The 26,792-nt window shown below is 42.0% G+C and overlaps 1 protein-coding gene across 1 annotated transcript in view; it reads right to left on the minus strand.

The window, feature by feature from the left end:
• LOC310871163 (unconventional myosin-VIIa-like) overlaps positions 1-25,012 on the minus strand; it is a gene marked incomplete at its 5' end in the record, with an annotated part of 34,568 nt that extends 9,556 nt beyond the window's left edge. Inside the window, 35 exon segments of the mRNA XM_083782652.1 lie at positions 363-541; positions 1,505-1,671; positions 3,147-3,273; positions 3,390-3,507; positions 3,607-3,774; positions 4,679-4,906; positions 5,552-5,725; positions 5,908-6,027; positions 6,223-6,349; positions 6,707-6,831; positions 6,929-6,997; positions 7,481-7,624; positions 7,809-8,243; positions 8,622-8,819; positions 9,300-9,401; positions 10,729-10,804; positions 11,506-11,600; positions 12,003-12,095; positions 12,482-12,640; positions 13,417-13,566; positions 13,903-14,069; positions 14,197-14,332; positions 14,609-14,819; positions 15,281-15,423; positions 15,568-15,687; positions 16,041-16,117; positions 16,962-17,115; positions 17,680-17,793; positions 18,398-18,540; positions 18,712-18,833; positions 19,409-19,524; positions 19,822-19,890; positions 22,277-22,429; positions 24,191-24,292; positions 25,001-25,012. Coding sequence (XP_083638778.1) covers positions 363-541; positions 1,505-1,671; positions 3,147-3,273; positions 3,390-3,507; positions 3,607-3,774; positions 4,679-4,906; positions 5,552-5,725; positions 5,908-6,027; positions 6,223-6,349; positions 6,707-6,831; positions 6,929-6,997; positions 7,481-7,624; positions 7,809-8,243; positions 8,622-8,819; positions 9,300-9,401; positions 10,729-10,804; positions 11,506-11,600; positions 12,003-12,095; positions 12,482-12,640; positions 13,417-13,566; positions 13,903-14,069; positions 14,197-14,332; positions 14,609-14,819; positions 15,281-15,423; positions 15,568-15,687; positions 16,041-16,117; positions 16,962-17,115; positions 17,680-17,793; positions 18,398-18,540; positions 18,712-18,833; positions 19,409-19,524; positions 19,822-19,890; positions 22,277-22,429; positions 24,191-24,292; positions 25,001-25,012 — 4,893 coding nt within the window.
• Positions 25,013-26,792: the final 1,780 nt, after the last annotated feature.

Below are 26,792 nucleotides of genomic sequence, written 5' to 3' on the forward strand. Positions count from 1 at the left end.
TTCAGAGGCAATTCATCAGTAACACTCACACGGTCATGACTCACACGGTCACACCAGACCTAAAGTTGCAGGTAACTAAAACCATGCTAAAAACTGTAGTGTCTTTGCCTCTCAATGGAAATGGCATCCGGTTGGTCTACATGAAAATGATTGCAATATAGGGAAGGCTATTATTTTTACTCCTACTAACTTCAGTCTTCTTTCAAATGTCTCCAATGTATTGACCTTATTTTGTTATTTTATTTTATTATTATTTCCACACAACAACTCTAAGGCATATTAATTACATACCAGTAGTTCAATGTTGAAAATTAGTGGTATTCCCCATTAATGATGTAACAAGGTAACTTCCTACTTCCTACCAGTGTGGCATCAGGGGGCTTGCTGAGGGTGGCCAGAAACCTGAGGTTATCGGTATAAACTGCACCAGTCTTCCCGGTCCGTTCATGTGTCGCCCGGTTCCAGCTGCTCTCCACACTGAAGTCTGCATCTTTCTTCACAACCACTAGGTCACCTCGTCTACAGGCCAGAAACATGGGGTCTGGTGAGAGAATAAAAGAGAGAGTTGAACAGAGAAGCAAAGTAAAAGAAAGGAATGAGAGGGAATAAGATGCACTGATGTTATCAGATAACATTAATTATCAATCTATACTATTCCTGTAAAGACAGATAGGGGTCCGGCAGCCAATAGGCTTCTTTTGTTTAAAGTGGGACATTTGGTGTATATATATTTTTTTAGCATTAGTTTTGCACAAAAAACACTCCATAACCACCCAAATTCGCCCAAAATGTGCTGACCACAATTGTGATGACGGTTTTAGCCCAAGGAATGTTTTTTTGCAAAACTAATGCTTGGAATGGATTCAGAATCATGAAAAACCCCTAGTTTGACACGTCACGTGCTACTTAAAGCATAATGAAATTTTGACATTTCTTCCTTATATAGGATGTTAATGGTATGGGCACATATAAACCACTGTAAAACAAATTGCTCAAGACCGACAGCCGGTCAGCAAGTGGATTCATGAATGTATGTATATAGACAATATTTTAGGCCAATAAAAAAAAAATATATATATATATATTTATTTATACACCAAATTTCCGACTCCACACCCCCGGCTGCCGGACATGGGGAACATTTAATTAAACTAATCGATTTAATCGACAAAAACTGTACACTAGCCACACACACACACACACACACACACACATACACATACAATTTCACAACGCGCCATGATGCAATTTGAAATTAGTAAAAAAGTAAAAATAAACCAAATGGACCCTCCACCAGTGGTCCTTGAGGGGGTTCCAGGTGGTCCTCAGCTGAATGACGGAAAGTAGGTAAACAAATGGACTCTTGAGAGTAAAAAAATTAATTAATTTTACACTCTCAAGAGTTAAAGATCTATAAGGATCCATTTGTTTACCTACTTTCCATCATTTAGCTGAGGACCACGTGGAACCCCCCTGGTCGAAATCCACTGCTGTAACGTCCTACCTGGATTGCTGGCGTCCTGCTGGGTTATTGCGTACTCGGAGCGCTCCTTCAGGCCCTCCAGGTACAGGTGCATTAGAGCAGCCATGTCGTCCCCATCCAGACACTTCAGCTCGTAACTCCCGTCAAGCATGTCCAGACTCACCAACTGCCCGCTGGCTGTACCATCGCTGGAGATTGAGATGGATAGATTGATGTACTGATGATGCATGTACAGTAACCAGAATGTAATCACTCACAGGCAGTGGCGTGCACAGATAGACTTTTCACTTGAGTACCTGCTCAAGTGCCCTCTAAATGTGTGTGAACGCCACTGCTCACAAACCGGTTGTCCTACCGCGCTCAGCCAGGAGGAGGTGACCATTTTCCATCCCCACAATACAGCATAGAGAGTAATAAAAGGATAGGGACTGAACCAGAGCGATAGCCCCGCCCCCCGCTATTCATGTCAGTGGAAGTTGCTCAGTGTCGTTTTGAAGCACCCGGAAGAACCGCCTACTTCCGCATTTGACCACCAAATTCTGGTGGTCAACCGAGCGCTCAATGTTAAAACTTAAAAACTATATATACTCTATGGTTAAAACCCAGCTGCACGGGGTTTCCCCGTCATGAATCCACGGATCCGCCTGCAGTTCACGCTCCAACTAGGGCAGAGTGCTTCAACACTGGAGAGCTTCACTGGGGGCTTGCAATACAGCCACTGTGTCCTCCTGTCAATTTGTCGTTAAGCAAGGCACTGAAGTTCTACCACTCTGGATAAGAGTACTACTACCTCCATGTCTAATATGTTAACAAAACCACTGGGGGTGTAAATGTTTACATGTGTAAACATGCACACATTTACGCATTGTAAATGTTTAACCGATTAATCTAAAACAAGCTCTGTTAAAAATAACTATACACAAATGCAACCCAATACTGTACAATAACACCGGTTCAATGTTAAAATGATCTTACCGCTGCTATTGTATCATTGCAAGCTCTCAAGAACAATCTCTACAAGCCTTCACCATTGAGAAGATTGTTAATCTGTGAAAATTGAGCCGTTTAAGATGTCTGCTTCAACAAATTATTGGCATACATACAAAAGATAAGGTCCGCACACTGAATTAAGCTCCAAAGCTTAAAAATATGTATTAAGGTTCCTTACACCATAGTGGACGTGACATTTCGAGCCTCACAGCTCTTTCTCAGAAGGCGTTGAGTGAGTGGATGTGCTGCATGCTCTATTGTTTTTTCTATTGTGTTTATATGTCTTCATGTCCCATGAAGGCAGTGACCTATCTGCAGGTGCAAAACACCTATTGCCTCACCACCTCATAAAAGTCAAATACCTGTAACCTGGCTTTGATATATTGCCTATAGCCTATTAGTATTGGACCCACTCGTAGGTGTTGCCATTTGTTAGTTTGAATTGCCTTTCATAGCCGGTCATTTCTCTTCCCATGTTGATATATGGCCTCAAATACAATTTGTTGTCTTTTCTTTTGGATTTATTTACAACTCTAACCCTAATAGCCATGTGCACTCATATTATCACATTAATTTGCCCTGGGGAGGGGAGTGGTAAAATCACTGAGAGTGTGATAAGCCTTATCAGCCCTATGGCTTGTTCGTGTTTTCGAGGTCCTATGCTGCTGCTTACCTCGTCATATGAATTCCAGTCACCTCAATATAGGGCAGCACCAACAACTTTGTGTCTCTTCCATCCATGAAGAAGATACCACTGCTGTTTATCGCCACCACAAACCTGCTTTTAGGCAGTGGAGGCCCTGTATGGGTGAGGACAAAATGTGAAGCGTTACCCGTGAAGTGATGAGCAATGTCGGAATTAAGTTTCTCTCAAAGTGCACTGTATATTATCCGGCGTGGAGGTGGTGGTGCTAACCTGAGGTCATCATGACTTCATGGAACTTGGAGAAGTCGACGGGCCATTTCTCACAGGCAAAGTCCACTATTTCTCCCTTTACGTCATCGGCTGTCTTCTTGTCACTGTAGTTAATCTCCTGCGTGGCAACGTTTCTCATTAGCGAATAGCGAACATAAAGCTAGATCAGTTTAGTTTGTTAATGTGAAAAAAGAAAAACTTTGTCCATCTGTATGACCTGTATGTGGGCCGAGTTGATGAGTTGGAGCCATTTTGCCAGAGACTTGGACTCCACGAGTGACATAGTGATGCAGTCTTCTACCACCTTCCGTGTGTTCTCGGGACGGTTGTCCAAGCCAAACTGGACGCGGTAGTGCTTGGCTGCCAGCTGGACGTATTCATCCTCCTGAGTGACACAGGTAAACTCCTTTAACCCAGTGGTTCCCAACGTGTGGTCTGGGGACCCCCAGTGGTCATTGAGGGAGTTCCAGGGGGTCTCCAGCAAAATAAGTGAATATAGCTATTTTGTAGTATGTACTACTACTTGTTGCCAGTTCAAAGATGATTATTTTGAGGGGTTGGGGCCAATTACCAATACCAATTCTACAGGAATTGGTATTATTAAAGTACCGTAGTAAAGTTGTTGATTACCATATCCGCACCAATGTGTACTTAAAATGTCTAGATATTGTGTTGGAATGAGCAAACACAGGGAATATACTGTGAGATTAATTTCATTCACAAAACCAGTAGACATTCTAGACAATGATTCTATTGGACAACAAAACTGACCGTTTACAAAGTGACTTTCTATACGGCTGCTGTACATACTGTAGGGCGAGTGCATTAGTGTGAACCTGTTGTATGTATGTTTAGTTTTAGATGCTACTGTACTTAATTTTGACAGCTGGAAAACCTAAATTCCCCAACAGGATTAAAAAATCAGACTCGTCTGAAGTGAGTGGTACTGTACTGTACTGTACTGTACTGTACTGTACTGTACTGTACTGTACTGTACTGTACTGTACTGTACTGTACTGTACTGTACTGTACTGTACAAGCCCTCCTCCCTGGCCGGTGTGTGTCTGTGTGTTAGGCTGTGCAACAGTGACACTTGGTGGTGAACAAACACTACAACACTATTTTCGTGCACGGACACATTTTCGTGCTCGGACACACTTTCGTGCTGGTACCCACACACATAGCCGTTACACCACTCAAAAAGGTTTTCAGTTAATCTCATATCACAAGTAAACATGATAAATGAAAATCCCTCCATTGTCTCCCGGCAAGAATTGAATATGTGTCACCTTGTTACAGATGTAATCACCCAACTTGAGCCCTCTGATGATCTGCCGGTAGATGAGATCCGTGCTGACGGGGTCCAGCGAGCAGTCGTGCCACGGTGCGAACAGCTCCTTGCGGATGTACAGCCTCCATGGGGCATGCTGCTCCTCCTCGCCCTGCCTCCTCACCTCCTGCTCGCACTGGGAGATGGCATCCAACACATGCCTCTTGACGCTTCCCAGAGACCACATCTGGAGTTGGAATACAAATCACTATGTTGAGGATAACAATATCAAATAAAGTGTCAACTTAAAGGAGAATTTCGGACTAGAAGGCTTTCTTACCTTTATTTGTAGTTGTTACGTCCCCACCAAAGAGGTCCAGGTGTTATTTTGTGCAAAAGTGCATTATTTGTTATTTCCCCTAATATACAGTAAGCCCTCAATGGGGGTTGGGGTTTTGTGCTAATTCGCTTATTTCCATCAAAATAAGTAGTAAAGTGTGCCGCTTGGGATACTATTTACATTATGAAGAGAGGATATATAGTACAAAAAAATCTATGGAAATAAGCTAATTAGCACAACGCCCCATTCAATTCAATGCAATTCAATTCAATTCATTGAGGGCTTATGGTAGGGGAAATACCCAATAATGCGCTTTTGCACAAAATAACACCTGGACCTCTTTGGTGGGGATGTAACAACTACAAATAAAGGTAAGAAAGCCTTCTAGCATGGAATTCTCTTTTAAATGTCAAAATAAAAGGGAATAGATATAGATACATTATAAATCTTGGGAAGGTTTATCGGCAGTGTTCAGGTGAAAAGCAATAAGACATGGACTCCATCCAGCTACAGACTAACTGAACAAATACAACTAATACACTTCCAGCTCACCTTATCATTCATGCCAATGTAGAGAGAGAAGCCATAGGTGTCTTTAAGATTGATCTTCTTGGCCACCATTTGGCAGACCTCAGCAGAAGTACTGGCTGAGTCCAACGACAGACTGACACTCTGTCCGTCCATCAGAGACACAGATACAACCATAGGCTTCTTGGATTTGGATGCCTATGCATTTGGAGATGATTAGGTTGAATTCAAAGATACAATACTGACTTGATGACTGACTGTATACAAAGAATGTTAACATAAGTGATAATGATGGACACGTGCCCATCATTTGTTACAGGTGTCAATGTGTGAAAAGGAAGTTGAAAAAGTGCTGCAAAGTCCGAAAATTCCACACTTACCTGTAGTTCTATCCAACAGGGCGGTTCCCCTCTCTGTCCGTTGGCTACTATGCGTTGCAGACGCTCAGTACAATAGTCAGCATAGCCACCCGGTCCTTTACAGAGGAAGTTTTCCAAGTACTGTCAAACAGAACAGAGTGAGAATTTAATAAAATAGGAAGGCAGTGCAGAAGAGACAAGACATGACTAGAAGAGAAGAGAAAAAAGAAGAGACCTGAACTTAAACAGTAATCTGTCTAGGTCTTTGATACTGCACTGTAAAAGCATTTTGGAAAGGGATGCATTACAGTACCAGTCTCTCCATTATGAACTAACCTTCATGAGGAGGTCTGTAGGAGGGAAGATCCCTAGACAGATAGAGAGGAGCAACCAGCCTCGCTGACGGCTCTGCCTGTTCCTGTTATTCACCAGCTGCTTACAAATTTGGCAGTAAATCTCATCTCTACCAAGGCAGGGAAACACAAAACATGATAAGCGATGGTAAACACGATAGACTGTCCCTAACAGCATAGTTCTACTATATCTCTGTTGCGATAAAGGACAATATTATATGACAGTTAGTTATGACCTTGCATTGTGATTGTCTGGAAGGCATTCTATATCTACTGATCTGTACTCCAAATGCATCCACCTTGTTTACCTTCCCTGTTACCTAGCGGCCGCCAGCCGCTGCTAACAAAGCTATTTGCGTTTTCTATCATAAAAATAAATTAGGCTATATCATGATATCGGCACTGATGTCCTGATCTACTAAAGGCATATATTTATTTGTATGTATATGGCAGTATTTATTTTGTACCTTATGTCTGGTCTTGACAGAGCGTAGCCAACGATGACATGCAGCTTCTGCAAGGATGACATGGGTCGATCCAGAGTAGGCCCCTCTCCGATCATAATGTCCTCTCCATCCTCTCCCTCTTCAACCTGGTGAGGATAAATGAAACCAGACGAGACAAACACTCATTATGTTAAAAAGCAATACAGTTTTATGTGCGAGTGCGATGGCGACAGAATGACTCACCTCCTCAAAGATAGTAGATCTTCTCCTCTGTCCTGTCTTCTCCTTCTTCTTGTTCTTTCTCAGAATTTTCTGTCGACAACATATTGCAATTCATGACATTATAATTATTCCGTTATACTGTGGCACCAGATGGCTTTATGGGTAATACTCTGCACTTTAACCACATTAAACCTGGTATTTTGGTCAAATAAAAAAAGAAAATGTATTTATTTTTTCTTCTAAATGTTCAACATAAAACAAATGCATTGTGATGCCACACATTGTGATCTTGTAGATCAGCTATTTTTCTTATTGGATGTAGTTATGGATTAATAGTAAGATAATAATGCGATATAATAATAAATTCAATGATCACAGGAATTCTTTAGGCCTACTAGCCAAGGTTTGTGTATGGCAATGAAATGTACCATTCTTCAAAATAATCATTAAGTGATTGAATCACTAAGAGTGTACTTAAATCCACACAATCAGAATTAATTACATTTTGCATCAACACATGACCACTCAAAAATAATTTCCTCAGATGCACAGATAGGTAGATGTAAGTTTCACCTGGTCTAATCCCACCAGGTTGCTGAGCCTTCTCCCCCCATGCTTCTGACCCCGGTTATTGATGAGCGGGCTGGCGGGCTCAGATTTAGGCTCGGGTATGTCCCCCATGAAACGCAGAATCATCCACCACACTGTAAGGCATGCCTGGGACAGGACAGGAAAAGAGAGAGAGAAGGAGCAGACACAAATGTACAAGAAAAAAGAGGGATGTCATCACGATGGCATATGGTAGGAAAATAATAGGTGATTTACAACACGTGATAACTCTACATAAAGTAATTTTGCACTTGCAAATAGTCCATAGTTCATGTGCTGTCCATCCTCTCACCAGCGTGTCCCCCTCGTCCTCGTGGGGGAGAAGTGACTGTCTGAGTCTCTGGGTGATGTGACCATGCGTGGCGTTGCCCTGGAAGTGAAGAGCGCTGAACTTGCTGAAGGAAAACTCATGATTGCCATCGTCATAGTCATCATACTCCTCATCTTCATAGTCTTTTGGGATAGAAGGTGGGATGGGAGCAGACACCGGGGTTGGGGCTTGAGCTGAGGCCAGAGCCCGGGCCGAAGTCGGGGGTGGGGCTAGAGCTGGGGCCAGAGCCCGGGCCGAAGTCGGGGGTGGGGCTTGAGCTGGGGCCGGAATCGGAGTCGGCGCCCGGTCCACAGTCAGCACTGGATTTAGGGCTATTGGTTCCATTGGTTCTGGCTCTGGGGTATGGGTGTTGGTGTCCTCCACTGGCTCTGGAGTGGCACTCTCCCTCTCCAAGTCCTGATAAAATAAACATGAGGGACGGAATAGGATAAAACTCAGTCGCCATATAGTGCTGTGCGATTAATACAAAAAAGATTGCGATCTAGATTCAGACACCTATGCAATCTCATTTCTAAATTTGAGCAAGAATCGTGCAGCACTAGTTGACTGTTCAATTCATTTTAGTTACTCTTATGTTGAGAGAGACTTGAGAGGTCAAGCACTTTGATGTTGTCCGTTTAAAGCCACAGTAGTTGTCTCCAGTTGCCACATGTTTAATGTAGTAATGTTCAGCAACAGACTAAAGACAATACATATTTTCATGGCAAAAATTGGAATCGTTACAACCCATTTAACTTGTTATTCAATATGGAGAAGCTTAAGTTGGCGGCTAACCTCTAAGCCGTCTGGTGCTGGCCCTTGCCGCCCCAACACGGCGAACGGTCTGACCATATCCTCCACCATCTCCTTGTCACTGTTTGGCTCGGGTTCTTTGGCGGCCAGCCGCGATTGAGCGAGAACTTCTTCCAATCGACGTTGGAGCTCCAGAGCATTCTGCTTCTGTGCCTCTTGGTCCAGAAGTGACAGGTGGATCTGAGGAGGAGGGTGGAGAGAGGGAGAGAGAGAGAGAGAGAGAGAGAGAGAGAGAGAGAGAGAGAGAAAAAAAGATCAGTATCCTATGAAACGTGCAAAATACAGTGTAAATGCGAAATATCTCATGATGTTAATTTCAGTCTCAACTCTCAAGAACATACACTTACATCAGTCCTCATGATGTGTGTGACTGCCGCTCTGCTTTGCCTGTAGCTCTTCCTGGCCAAGTGACCTCGTACCTTCAGTTTGTAACAACCTTCCATTAGTAATCATTCCCTTGAGATTATTATTATTACTGACTGGTACCTTTGTGAGACTGGTAATACGTGACAGAGTTTTAATCATACAATTTGGATTACATTTATATTCATAGGCAATCTCATGACTCACAGTGAATGCAGAAGTCGTGTAACATTACAAAGAACTAGTAAAAACACAGCCACAGTCAAAAGCCACAGTATAGTTTTACACTGCCTATACCTGGCTCTGAATGGTGATTGTCGCTGCTCTCTTACGCTGGTACTGTAGCTGAAGCTGGCGAGCATGGACCTTTGCTACCAGGCGTTCAAAGCCATGCTTGACCTAGAAGGAGCGCCGGACAACGAATCATGAGTGGAACCAAGAAAACACCACAGCACATTTTCAGATTTAATTACCATTACACTTTGGAGTAGCAACTGGAACTGTGTGTAATTTCTACCTAGTGTGTAGGTAGAATGTCTAATTAAGGGTCGCTCAGGTGGCACAGGGGTAATTTAAGCCCAGGGGTCCGAATCGGCCTCCTTCGAGGGAGGGAAGCTGGGTGAGCCTAGGGCATGTTGCTCCACATGCATTACGCCCTCCTAGTGTTACGACCGACTAGTGAAATTAGGAAGTGAAAAGAAGCGGTAGTGGTCATCAGCAATAAGGGACTGCAGTACTTATAGTGTACAATGGGAAGTGGGAATGGTTAAATTGGGAGAAAAGGGGGAAAAAGTGGGAATAATTTTAAGTGGGATTGCATTTTAGATATACTGTAGTACTTCAATATTTAATTAACTTTCATTTGTCTCTGTGCATCCACATTCTGGTGGGAAACATGATGCGTTGTGAGCTTGTAGATCGGGAAATTATTTGCAGTCCATGCACAGAGCCAACTGTCCTAGTTGAGTCTAGATGGTTTAAGACAAGGGGCTACAATTTTGTTGCCGCCTTTACCCGCGACACGGCCCGCAATTCACCCACTGCCCGAAAATTACGAATATAGGAGCTTGCTCTGTCCCTTAATAGTATGTTGGTCCAGCGTCACCCGCTATCTATTTTGCAGAGACAGGTATTTGCGCCTAGAGGTGTGGTCATGGGCGTGCTGGCACACTTTCCCCATAATTGCTATTTTGGTCACACACATTTGGGAAGGCGCAAAGTGGAGTTTAAAAGCACCCGTAAACCATATGCCAAATTAGTTTCCTTGTGTCCATTGTGTTTATATAATTGTATAGTCAAAGAAGTTATTTGTGCCAGGCATTGTGCCGCGTGCGTGATTCCGGGTGCAGCACAACACATCACTCTTCCATGGGCTATAGACCATAAGGCTATGAAGCAATATAGAACTGGGCATAACGGGCAACGGATATGGGATATCTTAAAGGCAATGGCACATGGACCGGTGATTGGTTTGATTATTGTAACGCCCAAACTACACGCATAATATAACGGGTAACAGAGGTGTTTTAGGGATTTAGACAGGTAACCAAAATACCAACTTTAGTGTGGGAACACCCCTTACCCACTGCTAAATCCCCAAACAGTGTATTTAGAAAGATCGAACGAAAATGGAGCCCAAGGTGACCTCTATTTATAAACAAAGTGAAACCCATCATGTTGTATGAGCTGGGAGCTGTCTGTTCAGATGTTCAACGACCTTTCTGACACGTCTGTCCATCGTGTGAGCTCTCCAATGTCTCTGTATGACCACAGCTGCACTCCTTTTATTCACAAAGCACTTTCTACAAAAGGAGAAATAGACAAAAGTCATCATTGTGTTGATTAATAACTAACTATATGACACCCATCAATCTTCCTTCACTAAACAAGGCTTAAATTGACAACATATTTGACAGCAAATACTCAACACAAATCGGTAGGTCAAGATCTCTTGAGTCATGTATCATTCAGATTTTCCATATTCCATTGGCAATGATTGCCTTCCAAAGTTTGCGGGAGGGACCCATTTTTACAAAGAATGCCAAACATTATGAACGAAGCATCTGATCTACCCCAAATCCGGATCACATATCAAGGGGCTTTTAGACATTTCAGACATTTCAGACCCTTCTTTACAAAGAATCCTCAAAAGGAACGCAACATCCGATCGCACATCCAGTAGCGATTTCACTTTTGCCCGTAGTTTGTGCTACAAATGTGAAAAGCTGCACCACCTGTTATACAGACTTTATTTTGGCCGCAGCTTCAGTTCCTTGTGATCTTGCGGCTACATCCCACAACTGACAGAGCCCTATACCATATACCGTATGTGTCACATACTGTAAGTGTATTATAGCCATAGAGTTATAATATATCTAGAGGGTGGACTGCCCTGCCCACCCCCAGCTATTCATTTCAGTGAAAGTTGCTCAGTGGCGTTTGAAGCACCCGGAAGTACCCCAAATAAGGGACCCCATCATGTAATTTCATACTGCTGTCATACCTGTCATGGTATCCCAGCATGACTCTCTGTATGACGAGAGCCTTCCTGTTGAGTTCATCCTCTCGCGCGCGCTCCAGGAGAGAGTCATGTGCATCCTGAAATTGGGTGAAATGTCAATTAAGATAATACCTCTGCTAAGACTGTGTTTCAATTCATGAGCTGCTAGCCCCTCTTATATAAAGCTTTTGGTGTGTGTGCACAAACTTACACAAATATAAAATTCTCATTGACAATGAATGGACAATTTTACATCATAGTGTCTCAGTGTCTGAGAAAATATACAGTGTCTATTTTACGTCATGATGATGTACGATGATAAGAGCACCCCTCATTTCACACGCGTGTGATGTTTTCATACCATCCAACCAATGATGAACAATCATAATGTTGTCAATTAGCATGAGGCCATAAGTTCATAGTATTGTTATCACATGTAGTATACAAAACCATGTATTAACGCCTGGAAAACAAGGCGAAATTATACACGTTTTCTGCACCTTGAGGAACATCTTGGTCTTGCCTATTTTCCAGTCTCCCCCTTCTGTTATGGTAGCCTTGCAGATTGCTTCACAACAGGCCACAGTTGTTGCCTAAAGGTTCAACAAAACAATTTGACACTTAAGTAAGGTAGTGGGTCGTGGCCCAGGCCGTAGCGTAACGGTCTGGGCACCGGACTGGTGATCCAGTCGCGGTGTGCCGCGGGTTCGACTCCCGGACCCGACACGGCCTTTACCGCATGTCATCCCCCCATCTCTCTCCCGTTTCCTGTCAGCCTACTTTCTATCCCTTAAAAAATCAATAAAGGCGTAAGCCGCAAAAAAATATCTTAAAAAAAAAAAAAAAAAGTAGTGGGTCGCACACATTCTTACCACAATGCTGGTTCATACTGTATGTTACGTACTGTATATATCACAGTCAGAGTCACCTAGCATCTTAAGCAATATATTAACATCATCATGAGTAGGCCATCACTTACTGTTTTAGGGTCACAAATTGTCGTTCTGAGAAGCACTCTGTAACGTTGTAGGAACTCTTTGAAGGTATGTTGAATGGGAAATCCCAACTTCCGGACACGGATGGTGTCTATCATACCAGAATACCTCAGCTGGCGTGTACACAACGCCCTGTCAAATGTCTGAAGGTGACACGAATGAATGAATTATACTGTAACATGGCACAAAACTGCTCAGTGAAAGAATAAACAATGGGTTCAAATGTGATTTGAGCTCGGATTCCTTGTCTGCACTCTGCATGATTCAATTGGTATTGAGGGATTGTGTTGTGGGCAAAAGGACAATAAAGGTTGCATGCCAATTGATTTTATTATTTATTTCTGACATAATGGATAACACTATACTGATGACATCAGTAAGCAAGGGAGCCCCTTTGATTTCCATTATAAAATATGAAAGTTAAATAGGTACCGGTAAATTCACATAGATGAATTAAATGCACAGAGGTTCTTCGTTGGCCCAACTATTCCACAATGGCATATTTTTTTTATATGTCTTTATTTTTTTCATAACCATTTCTGCTAAACAGCAAGCTACATGCTAAGATGATAGAAGTGGGGAGGAGGCTTCACTTGCTCATGATCAGAGCTTCCGTTCTCCAGACTGTATGACGGAAGCATTGGAATTGTAGCATTGTAAGCAAATTTTGGGAGGCAAGAGTCTGACCACGCGAGACTAGAATACAGGGTATGTGCAAAATATTCTGCCGCTGAGCAGTCCAGAGGTTTGTGAGGATAGCTCCGGAAACACAGAGACACTTTGTGTGGTGTTATTATATATTATATGTTCACTATTTGTTATATAATATATTTTTTTTTAATTTGATATCTGTTTTGCCAATTGGGGGCCACAGCCAGAGGCTATGCTATTTGGGGGTCCTGGGCATTTAGGAACTCACATTGGACTGCTTATCGTCGTTGGGCTTGAAGCAGCGGATGAAGAACGGCTGGCAGGCAGACAGCTTCTTCATCAGGGAGTCCAGAGACTGGCGGAACTGAGCACTCAGCGTCGGCATCTGCTTGCGGCCATCAGCCATGCCCTTATTGCCCTGTGAAGTCACAGGAGGAAGACCACTACTGTTCAATGACGCGTACAATAACGACTATTTATGTATTTGTTTTAGAAATAGCCAATTATTTTTACCACATTTTTCTCCCAATGTAGGCGTTACGCCAATTGTCTCCAGACTGCTATTGTAGCCTACCCTACTGGCTCACCGGATACAATGATGATTTGCCATAGTCCACAGATTAGCAACTTTTCAGCACTTTTAGCAACTGTGACTGTTAAATGCTATGTCCATATACACTGGTTTCTGACATGATCATAGATTAGACAATTGTTTTGTTGGCTCTTTAGAATTAAAGTTACACTTGTTTCATACCCGCAGAGAACCCTTGGGTGTCATGACAATCTTGCTGTTGCCGGTGCTCTTCACTCCATTGATCTTAAGCTCAGACTCAAAAATCACATGAAGTAACTTATTTGTGGACGACTCAATCGTCTTCATGATGTCAGAACTGATCGCGTCTCTGTTCTTCTCCAAGAATCCTTGAATACAAAAAAGAAAAAGAAAAAAGAACCTCAAATCATTACTCTGCAGCTATTGTTTGCGGGCCAGGATTATTATGTCTAATGAGATATTAAATAAGGAAGGTCAAGTGATTAGTTTGTGTACCTTCTGACTCGTAGTGAACTACTCCAGCGAAATGGCGGATCCCAAAATCTGTGTCGTGCTCGCTCTTAGAGGGGATGTACGTGATGTTTCTGCAATGCTGTTGGTTCATCTTGTTCAGCATAGTCATGTCTGTGCCCTGTTGACCCGACAAAAACAATACTCAATAACCCCTCTAGTAGTGTAGTGAACCACCAAATCTCATTTCACCCATCATATTAATTACAGCCAGGCTAGAAATCCTGGGTCCCTGACACCTGGGCTCTTAGGCTACCTGAACTCATAAGTTAAAACTGAGTGAGTTGACACATTTATTCAAGCTTAAAAATATATACTGAGCAGCATAAACATATTCTAAAACCATCCTACTCAATCATTACTTCACATGATGAGAACAACAACAGGACGACGATACCTTTGGGAAATGACTCTCCTCATCAATGAGCGCCAGCAGGTTACAGGATGTCCCGGCCAACAGGTCCAGGGTCGGCTGGTTGTCGCAGAACCCGATGTAGTTCCAGACGATGCCCTCCTTCAGGTACTCGTCCTGCTCCAGCTTGAACATGTGATGCACAAAGAACTGCTGGAGCTGCTCGTTGGCAAAGTTGATGCACAGCTGCTCAAAGCTGTCAAATCAAGCAGTGATATTTATTGAGTTAATTTAGAAATGGCTATAGGTGTAATCTACTGTGGTAGAGCAGTGGTTCTCAACCTTTTCAGGCCATGACCAAGATGAACTGGGGACCCCCACCCTGACAACTTGCCTGTAGAAGTTGAGGCATTCAATTTTGTTTGACTCGGTTCCCCAGTTAAACATTGTGAAAATAGCCGATCTACAAGCTCCACAGATAAACATTATGAAAATAGCCGATCTACAAGATCACAACGATCTTGTGGATTGGCTATTTTCACAATTCTTGCCTCATTCTTATATTATTTGACAATTTGTCCAACGTTAGACCAGTTTTTATAGTATAGTTTGTTGATTACTTAATTTAGTTTTCTTTCTTCCCCCTCCCCCATAGGTTGAGAACCACTGGTTACTATAGAGTATAGTCTTCAGCTAGAACTGAGACCTCAACATCACCTGTTTGTTTCAAAGTCCTCAAAGCCAAAGATATCCAGCAGGCCGATGGACTGAGAGGCATGTTTGGGGCGTTTGGCTGCCGTCTTATTGATGACACTGTTGATTTTCTTGACGATCCATATGAACAGTTTGTTGTATATTGCCTGGAAGAGTCCCAGACCCATCATTGAAGTTGTTATGTACAGGACCCAGATGTTGAAAAATTAAAGCCATCACACCAGATGGAGCACACAAGTTGTGTTATGTTTTGTTCTGATAGTAAATAACCAGTGGCTGGCCACCGTTACCTTGACAAAGGCGTCTCTGCAGTCAGAGGCCTGTTCAGTGCTGAGCGGTTTAGTCACCCTCTCCCTGTTGGTGCGGAACGACCGATGGGTCAGACTCTTAGCAAGGGATGCACTCTGTACCTGAAGAAAAAGGAGGAAATATTGGACCAAAAGTACAGAGTTACCAAATATCTCTGTGCCAATTACCTTTTGTGCAGCCAATATTTCTTTCAACCCCAAAAAAGGAAAATCTGCATCCAGCTCCAACAATAGCTCAGCAAGTAAGGAATCCAATGAATGTATTCTGTATAAACCTCATAATTGCAAATGTCGTTCTGACTCTGTTATTTGAATTATTACCATTAATTTCAGAGAGACAATAGACACTGATTTACTGTGTTAGAAGCATTCCTCTTCACTCATATCCCCATGACACAGATGTGAGCTATTTTTGTTCTAGGTATAAATAATAGCACAAGGAGAGAAAGGCTCACCTCAAGGAGTTTAGCCGCAAGGCTGAAGTGTTCTGAGGTGCTGACATCAGCGCTATCCATGTTACTGGAGGTCGTAGCTGATGGGAAACATGAAAAGAGGATCAATCTCTTCTATAAGAAATTAACAATATAACATGTAAAGAGTAAAGTTGCACTATACCATTTTTGACTATTAGGTAGATCAATTATATAATATAATATATATTTATATTGTATTAAGCTCTTGAGCATGTACAATACATAGCCTAATGTGCATGTGCATCTTGGTTAAGGGACATTTTTGCCCTGAATTTCGCTTCTCGGGCAGCACTTACTACCAGGCTGTGCACTGCCCTGGCAATCAATTGACAATCAAATTTGAAATAGTTATGGTTAGATTTAGGGCCGCCGAAGTTGTCAGGATTTGTACCAATCTTCTTGCTGTTTTCTCTCTGATTCAGTGGCAGGTAGTGTCACTTTAGAAATCTTGCAGTGTTCTCCTGGTCTTTGGTAAGGAGGTGGGTTGATTTTGGTTTCTCATGTGGTTACGACAGAGGAAGGAGTTTCATAGACAAAGTAATTGTTTGAAAGCTGTTTAAAAGTACAGGAAGAGTGGATCTGGGGGGGATTTAACTTTGTTAAATTGTCTCAGTGAAACTCCTCACCGTCAAAACACGGCTGACAAATCACCAGGCCAGCAGTAGTAGTGAAGGGCAGTGACAGGGACCACAGGCAATAACAAAATTGCAAAGAAAATATGGAAAAGTGAGTGTGTGACTTTCAACGTTGGTTTTCAAATCTTCATATCATAACCTTACTCATAACCTTATACTCGTAACATGGCATCACCTTACTATCTCTGATATTTTATAATTCTGAACGAATTCTGTACGACTGTGTAATCCCCTCCAGCTGAACTGGAGAAGACCAGAGAGGCTCCACCTTCGAAGCCGACGTTCCCCAGATGCAGTATGGCTGCCAACAGCTGGAGGATTTCCAAGCACTGGGTCTCTGTGAAGGTCAGGATCTTCAAAGCAGAGCGGATTCGTGTGTAGTCCTTGGCATCTTCACGTCCCTCACACAGTATACAGTCACCCTGCATGCACAATGATATCAGACGAGTTATAGGGAGATCATATCAACTGTTATTTGGTTGTATGTGATTCTGTTTTTTTCGTTTTGTTCGGGGAGCACTTGTTTTGTTTCACGCAATTGTTTGAGATTCGTAAACAAGCCAGCAAGGCCTTGAGGCTCATGAGGCCCGCTCGAGCAAGCCGCTAGGCCAGTGAGTGCCAGCATAGGTTATCACGTGAAACAAAACAACTAAACAAGCACTCCCTCTGTGCGTCTCTCGGTCCGTGCTTCATCCACCCGCTCCGTCTGCACGTCTCAGCCAATCACAGTGATCAGAGGTGGAAAATGTCATTAGGAAATAGTGTGCCTGTGACATTCAGTAAGATTACGGTATGTTTAAAGGCTCTATGAGTTTGCTTTACCTACTTTTAAATGCTATATCGATTATAATTGTCAGATGTATCTTACACAGCAATACCAGATCCACATTTTGTACACATCTGTCACGAATTTGCTGAGAACATTTTTTGGGGAGTCTGGTTAATTTTATTTTAGAACTTGGGTTTCCAAATTGAACTGTAATTACCCTTGTGAGGAATTTGTATTTTGCGGCGTCCTCCAGGCACAGAGTCTTCTTCTGCTCTGCTGTCATCCCTGCCAGCATGGAGTAGAACATGTGGTAGTTCCTCTCCCCCTGGGCCTGGGGTTGTGCAACAACAGTTAACTTTTACAATTGTAAAATTCTGAGTGTTCATTTAACTCTGAGAGTGTGCAAATGGAGACAAATTGACCCTTTAGGACGGTCCATTTGGATCCATTTGCACACTGAGGATTTTACTGCGTACAAATAACTACATAATGAGTGATTTAAATATATATATATAATACACACAAAACCAAATCAAGGAAATAAGCTGCTTTCATGTTTCCCTACGTGTATGCACAATATTGTGAGGAAATACACTTATAGCTATAGCATTAATGGTCTGTTTTCTTCACAGTAACATTGACATCCAATCTGTGATGACCATAGAATTATCTTACAAACAGTACTATAATATAGTACTGTTATGTCAAGTTGAACTACCATAATCAAATATGTTTAACACCCAAAAAGTGGATGGATCAGATATCCACTCTGATAGGGATTAAACGTTTTGAACTCTTGACCCAGGCAATAACTATACATACATACTGTACATTATTTAATTACCTATACTATATACAATTATTGATGTAGTTTATGGATTGCCCATAGTGAACGATGAGGAAAAGTAAGCTCTGACTACTGGGTGTGTATTTACTTGATGGCAAACACGGGACTTCTCCAGGAGGTACTGCTCCACACATGCACCTTCAATGACTCCATCTTTGTTGAAGAAGATCTCCAAGTATTTCCCGAACCGACTCGAGTTGTCATTATGAACAGTTTTGGCATTTCCAAAAGCTGTAGTAGGATGCACAAAAGTCGATTTTCTTATTGTATTTACTGTTTTAGTGTGTTTGTGTGTGTGTGTGTGTGTGTGTGTGTGTGTGTGTGTGTGTGTGTGTGTGTGTGTGTGTGCCCCCCCCCCCTTCCCCACACACACGCACGTGTTGTACCGCCATTATATAGTACCTTCTAGAATTGGGTTGGACTCCAGTATCTGCTGTTCAATCCAGGAGTGTTGACCGCTAACTGCAGCAAGGAACTGCAGAATCAACTTAGTGCTCTCTGTCTTTCCTGCTCCGGACTCACCACTGAGAGAGAGAGAGAGAGAGAGAGAGAGAGAGAGAGAGTCAAAAGGGGGGGGAATTCACAGAAACAGAAAGTATTTCGTATTATCGTACGTATATATAAAGTATAAGATTAGATGGGATAAGATAAGATACACCTTTATTGATCTCTGGAGGGAAAAGCAGGTGTCATGACAGCACCAGAAAGAGTAATAAGAATGAAACACAAGAAAGGTAATACGAGTAAAGGTCAAGAAGTTATGAACCAAACCAAAGATGAATAAAAAAAATTATAGAGGGAGCTTATATTCTGAAAACAGAATTACTACTACTACTACTGCTGCTCCTACTACACAGTGTTGTGTGCAAGATGCTGAACCCCTAATTGCTCCTGATGTGCAGGTTGGTGCCTTGCATGGTTTCCTCCGCCATCGGTGTGTGAATGTAATGCACAAGCAACGCTTTGGATAAAAGCACTATATAAATGCCCCATTTACCTTTTACTGTCTACAACTAGAAATAGTTATCGCTTGATCCTTTATCCATCAATGTCGGCCTGTTACCAAAAACCATATTTTTTAGAATGTGGATATTCTTGCCTGATAATGCAACACTGGCTCTTCTGGTTGCGTCTCATGTTGTGGTAACAAGTGTCCGCGATGGCAAAGACATGTGGGGGGAGCTCTCCAAGCTTGCGACCATGGTACAGTCTCACCTGCAGAAAAGCACAATATTAACCACTTAACCCACATGATCCCCACCTGAAAATGTTTTGTACCAGGGACTCCCAGATGAGTTAAAAAAGAAACAAAATGATTCAACAATTCAAGATAAAAAAAAATGTTTAAAAGATGTACAAGCTACAAGAGGTGATGTGCTGTGAGCTTGTATATCTGCTATTTGTGTTCTAAATCCTGAAAGTATGTTGCTATAGCTTAAATTAAAAATTACACAGAAGCTTTCCCCGATTTTAACGGCAGAAAGTATGTATCAGTTCTAGGTTCAGACTTGCCTGGTCACCAGTATAAATGGGTAGTTCCTGGTATGGGTTCACTGCCACCAGCACGGAGCCTGTGTATGTCTGATAAGAAACAGAAAATAACAGCACGACAATAAACTTTGATGGCTGTTGATATAATTCCAAGATAGCAAGATGTCCTTATGTTAAACATAAGGACATGTTAACATAAACATAACATAAACATAAGGTCATGTCCTTATGTTAAAAATAACATGTCCTTATTGTGGTAATACAGTATTTCATGAGAAAGTTACATTTACAGTACATTTACAATACTGTATTGTCTGTCCGGGCAGAAACATTGTATCTCCATATTTAATTTTCTTTTTTTTTTTCTTTTTTTTTTAATAAATGAGAACGTATTTTGTTATTATTGATCAAGGTTGAACCAGGCTGAAAGTGGTTAAATCTAGTCTGTGCTGGATTTTATAAATATTTAAACTAATCAATGAAAAGTATTAAAGGTATATTCAGTGATTTCACTTTATTCAAATATCACTTATTTTATAGAGTGTGCTGGCCATATAAGGAGTTCCTCCCTGTCCCCAGTTAACCCCTGGGGGTCAAAAAACCTTAGGTTTCGTTTTTGACTCTCTATCCTGATTGGACGAAAGGCTGGGTCCCACAGCCAAAAACGAAACCTAAGGTTTTTTGAGTGAAATCACTGAATATAACTTTAACACAGACAAAAAAATAATAACTACATTGGATCCATTGGAAGGCAGGTGATTTCTTTACATTTCCAGAAAAGTAATCTGTTTTGGACATACAAGGTTTCCAACTGACAGCCATGGAATCTGAGACAAGAAAGGGACAGGTGAAGTGTCCTGCATTTCTCTGCCTGTAAATGTTTGACCATTCATACAGTACAGAGGCCATTTGGCTCTTGCGTCATGCGACTGGATGGGGTGGGGTTCCCACTCCTCTTACGTCATGTGACTAGATAGGGTGGGGTTTCCCCACTCCTCTTACGTCATATGACTGGATGGGGTGGGGTTTCCCACTCCTCTTACGTCATATGACTGGATGGGGTGGGGTTCCCACTCCTCTTACGTCATATGACTGGATGGGGTGGGGTTTCCCACCAGGGCCGGATCTACCTTTTAATTTTTTTAGTTCCACAGATAATTTCCCTGCTAATCCGAATGAAATAAATGGTGTCTAAAAATATTAGTGTTTTATTGTTGGTGAGAAGGGCAGCTGAAAAGTGCAATTGTGTCTAAAGCAGCAACAATGCGCTAGATTGGCTGTCACTCTGGGGGGGTAGGTGACTGGAAATAGGCCAATATAACGGCATAAAACTGCCCCAAAACGGCTACAAAACAGCAAAATTTTTGCGTGCACGTGAAGGGGGGCCCTTCTAGCTTCAGTGCCCAGGGGCCCTCAGTGGTGTTAATCCGGCCCTGTTTCCCACTCCTCGCCAGAATAACAATTTACAATTTCTCTTAAAGGTATATTCAGTGATTTCACTTATACAAATATCACTTTTGGTTTTGTTGTGATAATCCTCCCGAGTGTGCTGACCATATAAGAAGTTCCTACCTGTCCCCAGTTAACCCCTGAGGGAAAAAAAACCGTAGGTTTCGTTTTTGGCTAGGTGGCCCAGCCTTCATCCAATCAGGATAGAGATTGGATTGATCAAGCAGGGGCGAGCCTTAGTGTGTGTGCTGTTGGCCTGTCTTGTGTCCCCGCCACTGTAGTGCGTGCATGTGCACATCTTGTTACCGGGCGGACCGTGTTTTTTTCCAAATAACCTAAATCACTGAATGCTCCTTTAATTCAGAGCGACTTACAATAAGCAAGGACAACACAAGGTAATACATCAAATGCATAGAAATATTCAAGAACCTAGCCAAGAACCTATCATCAGTCTAACAGTAAAATATCCAAACAAAAACCGTGTAAACGCTATAGGATGCCAGCTCAATAATGGCCTGGCATCTTTCTACATAACATGCAAATAATCGCAGAGTAGAATATGGCTAATGAACAGGTTCTAAATAATCCAACAAGACGATTAATATAATTTTAAGATAACACTAAGTAAGGTACAGGCCAAGAAACAAAGGTGAGGTACAGGTCAAGAAACAAACCATAGAAACTATTCATAAATCACTGCTGGCACTAGATGTCTCCACGGGATCTCTGAGTGAGCACATCTATCAATGAATATGGACAGTCGATGAATATGAATGAAAATGGTGTCTATCAGACCGCCATGATATGAAGATCATGCCAGGCCAAACCTGTTGTAGCTCATGCATAATGTGTATGCTTAGATAGGCCTACACAGCAAAATCATCAGGGTTAATTTAACCCATTCAGAGAATGCATATTGTGGTATCTTATGGATCCATTTGGCTACATTTGTACACTCCGAGTTAAATGAACAATCAGGATTTTACAGAGTATACTGGTATGTTGAGGAAGGAAGTAAGGAACCTACATAGATGATGCCTTGCTTATGTCGGACCATCAGGTTCCGTAGGAGTCCAGCCTCGGTGAGGTCACCCAGGCGGATCATGTCGTCCACCCCCTCCACTGACGTAGGGTGCATGACCCTGAGCGAGGTCTGCTGCTCCAGGGAGAGATTGTGTTCCTGCGGGAATGAATGGAGTCAGGCATACGATAAAACACAAATCACACTCAAAACACTCAAACACACCTACACACAAAGCTGTGCATAGGAGGGGCTAGCGCCCTTCAAAAAATACTTAAAGGGTAAGACCACTTATTTAGAGTTTGGGTTGTTTTCTTACCTTATTATGGGCAGGCATTCCATGAATTATTTCGCTCCGTTGCGTTGTTTATTAGCAATTTAAGAAATACAAAATAGGGTCTCATTGACTTTAGCACATAAACGAACGCAACAAAAGCTGTTTCTGAGTCTTTCTGACAGTTTATCACATCAGGAAAACTCATGCGGTGCCAGTGTTTATCCTACTCAAGGACCCCCAAATTAATATGTTTTTGCCTGTGGAGTTCACCCCATTTGTCTCAGGTACTACCCATAGTATAACAAAATACATACATAAATGGATGCACCTGGGACGTATCCTCAGTGATGTATCCCAAGGTCATCGGGGTTTCGGGTCTCGCAACATCATACCCCTCACTCAGGTGACCCAGCCGGGAGTGATCAAGTCCCGACTTACGTCCCAGTAGCTAACCTCGATAAGTCCCATTAGGGAAAAACCAGGGCCACACAATCCATTCCTCCTGAACTACTCTGCCGGGACTGGGAGGTACCATTCTGGCACATGGAAGGACTAGGCTCTGTGGGTTGACACCTGTCCGGGCCCCTCCTACGTCTCACCAGGTCCACTCCTGCTCTCACCAGGTTAGGACCTGTGCGTTGCACCAGACTCCCAGCACCAGGCACTTTATTCAGGAATGGTGGATTCTCAAGCCGCAACAGTTCCGCAGGCTCCACCTTGCCCTTGGTGGTGCCGCCGGCTCCGCTTGAGGCTTGCATGGCCCTCCTAAAGGCCTCACCGTCCGTGGGTTTGTTGGGCTTCTTCCTCACGGAAGACACAGGCTGGGGCGCTAACCCATACTGCTCCCGGGTGCCGTCTAATTTCCGGCTGCCACCCGTCTCTCCGGTGGTCACCAGACTATTCCTGGTTGTCACTTAGTCTATTCCTATGAGTCACTATAAATAGAAGAACTATAACAAAATACATACATAATTGGATGCACCTGGGACGTATCCTCAGTGATGTATCCCAAGGTCATCGGGGTTTCGGGTCTCGCAACATCATACCCCTCACTCAGGTGACCCAGCCGGGAGTGATCAAGTCCTGACTTACGTCCCATAGTAGATTAGTGTTTCAAACATATTCAAATTTTTTCCCAAGATCTTTTGAAAATAGCCTATGTAGAGTTAAAGTGGTTAAAGTGAATTTGATGTGTTTAACTCATTTAGCTGGAACCACCTGGAAGTCCCTCAAGGACACCTCTGGGTCCCGAGAGCCCACTTTGTGAACCACCGACATATAGAATGCTTTGCATCAAACAGTGGAGTACAATGACAATGATGGGACCCCAAATAGGTTAAGTATAATCTTATGTTGGCAGAAGATTGGACATCTCTGCCTAATTTCAATGTTGCTTCAACTGCGGCAAGAACAACCACTAACATACCTACAGTACGGCCACTGCTTTGAGAATCAACCGTGTCACTGATCCGATTATCTCAGAATTGTTTCCACTCAGTGTTAGCAACTACATTGAATTTAGATTAAACTCAGCAGATGTATCGTGTGCAAAATATCTGAGATCTCAGATGTGGAGTGTGTGTGATTTCTAAAGGACGCCACAGCAGTGGTCTGGTCTTAATAACACACATGCACACACTTACGTTTCCCTCATCGTCGACCAGAATCTGGTGACCAGAATCTGTCACTTTGACCCTGGCTCCGATGAGCACCCCAATACTGGAGTCCACCCACACCCACTCCCCCTGGGAACACGGAAAACAGTACAAGTAGGGTAAATGTTTTATGATGATTCAGTTATTACCACCACACAGTTTACATTTTACAGTATTTCCTTGAAGGAATTGTATTTCAACAGGAACATGATGGTTTATCCAGAGCAAGAATAACGGAAAAAAAGAGTATGTAAATACAATATAATTGTATTTAGTCTCCCTGATCTTCACATTGTCTCACCTAGACATGAATTTTGACCTGGTTGTCAAGATTACAAGCAAGCAAGCAGGCAGGCTATATTAGCACAAGGGTAAAACTGTCAGGACTTGTGCAGGAAAATGTGTCTCTAGTCTGTCAATTTGTTCAAATTTGTCAACAAGCATAAGGTGCATTGGTGTTGATTGAGACGGGAGTCAATTGCCTTCACAAAGTGTTTGTATTGTACAGTGTATTTAATACCTACTCTGAATGTCTTAACTGTTTTCCCTGACAAATACCCCTGTTATAAATAAATAATAAAATATATAAATGTAATAATAATAATAATTATGAAACTATCAGAAACAAAACATTTAAAATAAGCTGAAATGAAACGAGCAAATCCACTCTGGAAACGAACTGAAACCAAAAAATTAAACGAGCATTAAGAGAACAAAATATCATTAAAGCCCATATACTGTATATCCCATGAGATTGTACAGAATATGGTATAGAAATAAAGATTTGGGGGGGCTTACCTTCCTCAGCATCACCAAACCACAGCTTTCCTATTCCCTAAACACAATATAAGTATACATGAGGGAATATTCCATATTTCCATTCATTCCTACACATATTTACGAAATGTGTGTAGGAAATCTAGGAATAGTGTTATGTTGTCAACAACAAAACAGTTGACTAATGGCTTCTTTTGACTATATTTGATGAATTCATGAATCATATTTCATTGGGATATACTAGATAAAATCGCATTTCTGAAATTGAACCTGCACCCAACAGAGTATAGACTGAGTGACGATGCTCGTTGTCATTAAAGAAAACACAATTAAACCAACAAATTAGCAAATATCTTGAATAAACGTTTAATAATTCAGAGGTTTACCTGAAATCACTTGTAGTTGATTCATTAAAATCCTAGTTCCAGTCCTTCATTCGCACACAAAGGGATCTTGTGTTTGTACAGTAGCTGAGTGTCGTTAACATAAGGTGGAAACAGTCAACTCAAACTCAAACTCAAAGTGACAGCAATTTTATGGGACTTTGACTTTGAACTGCACACTCAAGTCGGAAAAAGTGAAACCTCTCGTCACTATGTGCACACATACAGTATCAAACTCTCGTCCATGCTATTCGCATATATTAGAAATGGCAGAAATGACTGATGTGTCATGTGTATTATGTAATCCGATCGAATGACTTTCTTTATGGAACAGATTGGGAATACAGTAAATGCCTACATTTCAGTCAAACATGTTGGGTATATATTGTAGATGGCTACATCGCTATTATGAAACAGAACATATAGTAGACTACATTCTAACTAATTCCTTTTTACTTTGAAAAATGCCTTGTGAAACCAAGGAACAGCCTTTGGACCTCTGCGATGTGAATCAGAAGGGCCACTGGTGGACCACTCTAGGACAATCACAGCAATAAAGCTGTAAATATGTAATCGAAGGACCAGGTATACCTTCCAGTAGAGTAGCAATTAATTTAGTCAGAGGAATTGCCAGCAGACATAAATATCCGTTGGATACTTTTATTTAATATGGGCTTCCAGTGTATATAAAAGTATATGAAATGTATCACAAATAGTAGGTGACTGCGGAACCTTCTAGCCTTGCGAACTTCTAACCTTCTTGAAATTAGCAATTATTCTATAATATCCCACTTTTCAAGTGAAAATACTGTTAAGCAATATGTTGGATTAGACGAATAACCATCTAAATCCATAATTTATTCTGACCACTTCCCAAAAAGGCCCATCTGTCCTGACCCGGGCCCTTATCCATAATTTATACATTATGGATAATTAGTAGGGAGTAGGGACTTAGATGGTTCTTCGTTCACCCTAAATAGTGATTAGACAATAATGGGCTACACATTGATAGGAGTTACCAACTCTCATAAATATTACTAGCTTACCGTGTAAATCTTGTCAAATATGAAAATGGTACATGCTTCACGGGGGTGAATGACTGTTGGTCAGTTACTGGAAGAAAGTTTCAAGTTCTTAGAAAGTCCATTACTATAGGTAGGCTTCTACTAAAACTCTGGGCGGGTCTCAATAAATCAGGTAAATTAACTCTTAAATGAACTCTCTGAAAAATTGGGTGGATGATGCAGGAGGTTCAGTTACTATTTACTAGTAGTATACACAATAAAACTCTTAGTGTTAATTTAACTCCAAAGTACTTTTATTATTATACACTGTGTAGCTTGGGGCCAATATACTACACACTGTACAACCTTGAGTGTCAATTTGGCTGTGCAATAGATATGACACCATCACAATAAATCCTTTAAAAC

This window comes from Protomyctophum parallelum, assembly GCF_964188405.1.
Source record: "Protomyctophum parallelum genome assembly, chromosome: 14".
Classification (NCBI taxonomy): domain Eukaryota; kingdom Metazoa; phylum Chordata; class Actinopteri; order Myctophiformes; family Myctophidae; genus Protomyctophum; species Protomyctophum parallelum.